Genomic DNA, 8,479 nt, shown 5'->3' on the forward strand with positions numbered 1-8,479 from the left:
GTTATTATTGATAAAGCCGAGATGTTCCGATTGCTATCTGTGTTCGTCCGGAAAGGAGTTTGCGTTCGGCTGTAAGGGGAGGAATGTGAATCGAGTTTATGTTTCAATTCTGTGTATGTGTAGATCTTAGTTATAGTTTAAGAAATTATAAATCGTCAAAGAACTATAATAAAAATATTAGATTTCAATACTTTCCTTTTCAAGTAGATTACAACAAATCAATTGTACCGTGCATAATTTACCATTTTCATAAGCTACTGCAAAACCATTAAATTATTCGCGGGGCCCTAATTTTCATGGTTTTCACGAATAGGACAACCCACGAATTTGAAATCAAACGGAATTTCGTTTTGTCTGCTGCAAGATTATTTTTCAATACATTATTTGAATTTTACTTCCTTACAAAAAATGGTAAATCCACAAATTAAAGGACCCAGAAAAGGTCATGTGTGACAAAAATTCTACGAAATTAAGTGAATTAAAATTACAACTTGTATCATTTTTTAAACTACTATAAGTTTTACAATAGAAAATACACTTGCTTAATTAGCCCTGGTTGATATAATTATATATCCGAACATATCTCAGTGGAACATGTTTGATACTTAAAGGCTACCTAAGAAAGTGGTCAAGAATAATGTTTTTAATGCGAAAAGCCAAAGTATGAAAACAATCATTAGCACACTGCGATGACGCCTTGAGTGATAGCAATGTGCCCCACTAAGTTCATATTCTTTTGAAAAAGTAAGCAGCACCACTAGATCAACAACAATGTTTAAAGCTAACCGGCCCGTATTTGCAGTATTTATACATTAATCAGTTTTCATTTCCGTCTCGGATTCCTATCCGATGGGTCGATTGTCTTTGTGAGGTGATCGTGGGACGGTTATTTGTCTTAGCCTTGGTGAATAAGCACTGTCTTCCATATTAAAGGGACTCCACCGAGAGGTTTGGACATGAAAAGACTGGACATATTTTCTTTCAAAATTTGTGCACCATTTGATGTAGGTCTCGACTAATAACGTGTACGCAAAATTTCATATCATTTCTTTCACTCCGTTTGACCAAAATAATTATTTTTATTGTGCAAAATGACCATAAAATGAAAAGCGTTGCAACGCATTTCAATCAAAACTGACTACATATAGTGAAAATATCGATTTTGAAGTTTACTTTCAGGTTATTTCTATTATTATCTTTTGCAGATTTTTCCCTTTTAAGTGCATCACTCGATTTATGCAAGAATTTCAAATTTTTATTTTTTTAGACTTTTTGGCCTCAGTGGAGCTCCTTTAAGCAGACAACCCGAATGAGTGAATCCTAATTTTTTCTGCTTGATATTAATTTTAACACGTTTACTACGATCTCTAGAGAAAGTCTGATTTCTTAATGTGCAGCAACTTGTTACACTTATGTAGTTTTGTAATTTTCATTGCATTTACTACATGTATTCAAAAATAAAGATATGGACACCGTATGTTTAAATCAATCGGTTAAATAAAATGATATCTTCACCTCTATGTGATTACACTTCAAAGAGAGAAAGAGAGAGAAAAAAGAAAAATTTAAAACCTTAAATCAATTTTCTTTTGTTCAGCCGTTTGGTAACATATGCGATGATTTGTTTGATCAGACACTTTAAGAATTATCATTGATTCAAATAAGTTAATATTCTACAGGAAAGAGAAGTTAATATTCTCTTAAAGATTTAATAAAACACTGCACAACGTTAGCAAGGAAATAAGGAAATAATAAATCACACAAAGGGAAAAAAATAGGCAAAATGCGTTTCAGAATATTCAACAAAATACCACCAGCAGTTCTGGCACTATTTATAGTTTCACTCGTACTTCTTACTAGGAATGCCACACCTGAAGATGAGGAGGAGGAAATGAAGAAGAGGAGCGTACAGATGGAGATCAAAGAGAATACTAAACAAGACACCAAGGAGAATGAAAAACCTAAAGAGATAACAGGAGGGAAAGATCTGGACGCGCCTGAAAACACTCTTCAGAAAATTCAACAGCAGTACAATGAAAATATTAGAAAAGCACAAGAAAATAATGCTGCCAACAATGTTCAGCAAGAGGAGAAGAAAGCTGAAAAAGACGTGCAAAATGTAGCAAAGGTTAACGCAGATAATACACAGAATAATCAAGCAATAGCCGGTGACAAGCAAGACAAACCAAAACCTCCGGTTCAGAACATACAATCTGTGGAAAAGGAGACTAAAATAGAACCGAAGAAGCAAAATGAAATTAAACCTGTGAATGTGCCAGCTCCAGTCAAACTTTCTGTAAATGCAAATAAAGATGTACAGATTGTTAACGAGATCGCAGAATACAAGAAAGCCATTGAAGCGGATGCAGATCTGCAAAGTAGTAAAGACACTTTCAAAGGAATCGTGACTCTTGCAAAAGATGTTCTCAGCTCTGCACCAGACCCGAAAATCCTTTTACTTGCTTTCGTGCATGAAGATAATGCTGTGTTTGCAAACAATTGGTTGTGTAACACCCAGGTCATGGATATTCATTCTTCTTTGATTATTGTTACTTACGGCAGTGAGTCGAAGGAATTTCTGTCCAAGAAATGGCCGAGAGTTACGCTTTATCCACTAGAACCTGACACGCCCGAGGCAAACTTGCGAGGACTTCCACTTACCATAAAAAAGTTGCAAATTATTTATGTTCTTCTTAACGCCGGAGTTAACGTTCTCCTTCTCGACGTGGAGTCTGTTTGGTTCTCCAACCCGGTGCCAGGTTTCAAAGCGGGTGATAAAGACATGATGGTCAACATGGCGTCCACTTTCCAGACTAATACGGGTTTTATTGTATTGTTCGCCACGCAAAAGAATAAACATTTCTGGGGATCTTTATACTTGAAAGTTAAACAGTTTGAAAACAAGCCAGAGTTGGGAATTGAAAGCCAGTATGATAAGTTACTTAAAATGATGACTAAACAAAGGTATGACATTTTCATAATATTGCCACATTTTTTTCACAATATCTTAACAGTATTTTCACATATACCACCCACAATTGATTCGTTTATCTTCGTATACGTGTAACATACTTTAATATTGAAAATAAATTGTAACCATTGCAAAGCGGCATCCTGTAATAGCAACCACTCTTTTTATGAAAACATCTACTGATAATTCTGGATTCAAAAATCACACCATTTTCAAGTTAAAATGTTGAATTATGCTTAAGCCGGTGTTAAGGGGCGTGGACGGTAACTACCACTTTTTAGTACCGTCCATGAGCAGGCTCAATCAAACCGAGCCTGCAACGTTTACAATTTTGTCGGTTTGGGCGATCTTTAGGGATTCGGTTTTTCTCTACTAGTATTTCACAATATATATATTGAACTTCTCTAGAGAACCATCTCAAAGCCAGCCAGAGTCTGTTGCTCTGCAAAGGTTTTACTATTTCTCATCGAAAATGTGATTGTTCTTCGTTGCTTACGTTACCATTATTTAGTTGCAATTATAGTTTTGACAGACAATGTTGCCCACAAATAAACGGTTTTTATGCTTGAGGTCTTGTAAAACGAATTTAAAACGCTTCATGAGTCTTTTACAGTTGTTAACGTTATCATTATTGAGTATCAATGATAATTTTGACAATGTTGCCCAGAAATGAAAGGTTTTTTATGCTTAAGGTCTTTACAACGAATTTATAACGCTTCATAAATCTTTAACAGTTGTTGTAACTGTTGTTGTTGTTGTTATCATTATGAGCATGATTAGAATGTTTTGTGAATTTGATGCAGCCGTGAATATAAAGCATTTTACTGTCAAATGAAAGCAGATGCTCCATCAAAGGTCTTTAATAAAATGTGTAGCGTCGATCTTTCTCCCGAAAATTCGACATTTCTTGACAACGATATCGCTTTGTCCTATCTATCAAAATTTACTATTTTCAATTACTACTACAATTGATTTTTTTTCCGACGAAGAATGACAATTTAATATGTTTTGTAATTCAGACAATGGACATTGAAATAGGTAAAGAAACAACATTAATTATTGCATCATATGTGTACATGGTAGTAATGTTAAGGTACAAACATATAAATCTTAAGCAGTTTAGAGTTCAGCACTTTTAAGTGTTGAGAATTGAGTACCGCTCGAGCCGGTAGAAGAGGATGTGAAGGATGTTGCTTTTTTCATTATACTTCATGAACATACTCAATCAAACATGCAGAGTCTGCAATTTCCATGTAATTTTGTTGTAGGGATCACTTTTTTCCAGATATTTATGAGTTGTGTTGTAATATATAAAAACATAAATAAATAAATAAAAGTTATTTTTTGTATCTAAGGTTTGGCAATGTGACATTAAATGAGCTACCAGGAGAATCTTACGTTGAGGGGATGTGGTACGAGCTCCCGAGCGAGGAGAGACAGAAGACCCGCCCAATTGTCATTAGAAACAATAACTTGATGGGTAAGTAATAGATTTTATCATTTGATCTTGCTTTGTGTTTTCCTAGTAAGAATATGTTGAATAAACAAGGGCATAGAGCATTACCTTGGCATATACCAATTTTAAGTATGACGCTGAACTTTGGGGCTTTAATTATCGGTCGCTCTAAGATTTGGGTCTTTGTTTTTTTGTTGTTTTTTTATTCATATTTATTCGAAACACTGAATGCTCGAACACAAATTTACAAGGTTACTATAAACAAATGTAATAAAGTATAAATAGCTATATTACTAAACGACTTTGTGATAACAAATATAATGATAAATAAAACATTTTTTTAATAAAGAACGTAAATAAGTGAGAACGAATATGAATATGAATATTAAGTAGCTTAGTGGATAAGGTTCTTGTCTCTTTAATGATTGTGGTTTCTAGACCGCTTAAGTCACGACGATGTTTTCAGATATGAGATCAGCTCTAGTTAGAACCTGGAACTCGAGAGTGATTCCTCAAAAAAGCTATAAACTTTCTTAACAAACGAATTTAAATAAATGATGTTTTAATACAGGACTAACACTAAATAGTTTTCAATTTTCAATGAATAGGTCTTTCTATGAAACGCATATATATGAACATTATTGATTTTATTTATAATAATTATGGACATTTCTTACAGGATTTGCAAAGAGGATACGACGGGCAGTGTCGTGGAAACATTGGTTTATAGTGGAAGAAGGGAACTGTGATCTAAAACGTGTTTCTAACGTAGTGAAAACAGTTGTTGGTGTTTGAACTTCGTCAATTATTAGTGTTTAAAAACCAGACACTACTTTGACTGTGAATCAGTCCATTGTCATTTAAGGCAGTTTAATTTCAAAATGGTACTGTCAGAATAGAATTAGAAAACGTTCATTGTTTTTTAAAGGCCTATTATGCCTCAAAAACACAATCATTTTTATTTTTTTTATCTTTTAGGTATCTTGTTACAGTTTCCAAAACAAATCATTTGCCATATAGATGAACTACCTTTTGCTTCTTTTGTGCTGTTGGCAATTGTTAAAATTAAAGTATTTTGTAAGGAAGTCAAAATACTTATCGATTTTCATTTTGCTACCTTACGACATATTCCTGCACATTTAGCATTACTTTCTTCAGTTATTAAACATCTAACATACTCTTGATCCTTTATAAGAACATAATTAAAGACATGTCTAACATTTCTAAAGATTTTTTTATTAAATATATGGATTTCTGAGACATAATGTGCCTTTAAGCAGTTAAATTTTTTAATTTCTATACTAATATTTGAAATTGTTCATTTAGACAGGACTGATTTTGGAATTTGGCTCTCTATAAGATGCTAGAGGCATTTTGTAGTACAAGTGGTATCTTGGTGTATTTTACCTATTTAAGGTATGCTTAATCCGATAAAGGTGGATACCTAATTGAAAAACTTGATCTTGACCATTGAAATGGCCATTTAAAATGACCACTAAAATGGCCGCCAAATTTCTTTATCATAAATGGATGATATATCAAATAAATTTTTAAGGAAAGGAAAAGTCTGAAATTTGTCACAAAGTATGTTTAGGTAAAAACAAATTAAACACCAAAACATAATTAAAAAAAAAACAATCCAATATGGCCGAAAAATCCAAGATGGCAGACATTTTCTATAGGCTAATATAATAGTAATATAGAAGTAATATTAAAGATAGTACTGAAAATTTTAAGGCATTTAAACATATTTAGGGTTTACGCAGCGAACACTACACTCTTTCCTGCCCTATCTGCTAGATTTTATCTTGCACTCTATGCAAGCATTAGAGTGGCTACTCAGATGCCTACTTATTTTGCACAGCGTAAATATGTATGAGGAGGTTAAAACGTGTGCATGCAAAATACACATTATTAAAGGCACCTTTTTCTGAGTACTCTTGGGTTTTGGTGTTCGTTTTTCTGATCGGTCGTCGTCTTCGTTCTTCTGTTATCGGTTCTCGTCGCAGTTCTCTTATTGTCAGATCTTCTGTTATTGGTCGTGACTTTCGTTTTTCTGTTATTAGTCCTCGTCGCATTTCTCTGCTGTCAGATCTTCTGTTATTGGTCGTGACTTTCATTCTTCTGTCGCATTTCTCTGCTGTCAGTTCTTCTGTTATTGGTCGTGACTTTCGTTCTTCTGTTATTAGTCCTCGTCGCAGTTCTCTTGTTGTCAGTTCTTCTGTTATCGGTCGTCGTCTTCGTTCTTCTGTTATTAGTCCTCGTCGCATTTCTCTGCTGTCAGATCTTCTGTTATTGGTCGTGACTTTTATTCTTCTGTCGCATTTCTCTGCTGTCAGTTTTTCTGTTATTGGTCGTGACTTTCGTTCTTCTGTTATTAGTCCTCGTCGCATTTCTCTGCTGTCAGTTCTTCTGTTATTGGTCGTGACTTGCGTTCTTCTGTTATCGGTCCTCGTCGCAGTTCTCTTGTTGTCAGTTCTTCTGTTATTGGTCGTGATCTTCGTTCTTCATAATCGGTCCTAGTCTCAGTTCTCAGTTGTTAGTTCTCGTCTGTATTGATTTGTTATCAATCCTCGTTTTTGTTATCAGTCCCTGTCCTGTTCTGTAATCGGGTTTCCGTCTCTGTTATCGATCCCTGTCCCTGGTCTTCTGTCATCAGTCCTCGTAACTGTTCGCTTGTTGTCAGTTCTTCTGTAATCGGTCCCTGTCTCTGTTCTTCTGTTATCAATCCTCGTCTATGTTCGCTTGTTGTCAGGTCTTCTGTTATCGGTCTCTGTCTCTCTTCTTCTGTTAGCGGTCCTTGTCTCTGTTCTTCCTTCTGTTATCGGTCGTCGTCTTCGGTCTTGTATTTTCGGTACTTGTTTCCTGTTCCGTTAAGGTCTTCTCTTGTTTCTCTCGTTGCCGTCATTCTGTGTCTATGTCCTGGTTTTGTCAGTCTTGCAGTCATTTATTCGTTCAGTGGAGTAGCGGGGGATCGAACTCACGACCCCTTGATTTGTAGGCAGACAGTGTTACCACTGCACCATAGCGCCCGCTCTGAATAATAACCATTTTTGAAAATCCTTTATACATAAAATACTATTTCAATGGCTAACAAAGGGTGTATTACAATTATATTTTAACACCTCTACTATGTAGACAACCCACGGGACTATTATATATGGTCAAAGAAAATATTACTCGATTTATAACAAATAATATTTTAAAGATAACTTTGCTGTTACTTTAAGATATCCTGGAAATTTATTGGAGGGTACTCGGAATGCTAATGTATATCAAATGATGTGATAATCTTCTTGTAGAATTTTCTCAAAACCGTGACTGAATTCCAAAATTTTCGAGAGCTGCTATGGTATACCAAGCACACGTAGCAATCTCCCGCTTTCAGACATTTTATGACTCCATGAAAATATGGTGTTGTTATTGTTGTTGTTGTTTTTAACTCTAACTTTAAATAGTCACTTATTTTTAAACAAGATGGTAAACTTAAATATGCCCAAATGTCATCAAGAGCAGTTTTGCATGTGGAAGGAATGTATTTTTCAGTTTGTAAAAATGAAACAAAAAAATTAAGAGACGATATTACCTGATTGGTAATTTAGATGAATAGAAGTAAGTTTTCTTCTTTTTATTACTTTTGGCATTTCAGTTATTTATCAATTTCAGCTTTGCTTCTCTCGAAACAGCCTGACATTTTCAGAATTGTCAGCAAAAATAAAATTGAGGTACCACATGGGGAAAATCTTAAGAAAGTAGTTTCGTCATTGAAAAGTGTGAAATTATATTTTGATAATTTCACTGTGAAATTATCAAATATAATTTTCACGAATAAATCAGTAATCCACTGAAAAGCATAAAATAAAAAAACTATGAAACTAATGTTAGTAAATGTCATACCTGCTAAAATTGTAAACGTCATCGTTACTACCGCAGTAGCACAGCCAGTTAAGTGATTGACTGATGTGTGAGAGGTCTATGGTTGGATTCCTACTGTTGCCATTTTTTAAGACCTGTTGTTTTTTGTTTGTTTGTTTTTTTTGTGGGGGGCGTAG

General features: G+C 34.5%; 1 protein-coding gene across 1 annotated transcript; it reads left to right on the forward strand.

Annotated features, from left to right (window-relative positions):
* Positions 1-1,692: 1,692 nt before the first annotated feature.
* On the forward strand, positions 1,693-5,346 carry LOC132718402 (uncharacterized). The gene is made up of 3 exons (XM_060702096.1): positions 1,693-2,964; positions 4,327-4,451; positions 5,107-5,346. Exons 1-3 carry the CDS (start codon positions 1,784-1,786, stop codon positions 5,220-5,222), a joined length of 1,422 nt encoding a protein of 473 aa, XP_060558079.1. The 5' UTR covers positions 1,693-1,783; the 3' UTR covers positions 5,223-5,346.
* The last annotated feature ends 3,133 nt before the right edge of the window (positions 5,347-8,479 follow it).

Source organism: Ruditapes philippinarum, unplaced genomic scaffold (genome assembly GCF_026571515.1).
Source record: "Ruditapes philippinarum isolate M1 unplaced genomic scaffold, ASM2657151v2 ctg871_1_1_1_1, whole genome shotgun sequence".
Classification (NCBI taxonomy): domain Eukaryota; kingdom Metazoa; phylum Mollusca; class Bivalvia; order Venerida; family Veneridae; genus Ruditapes; species Ruditapes philippinarum.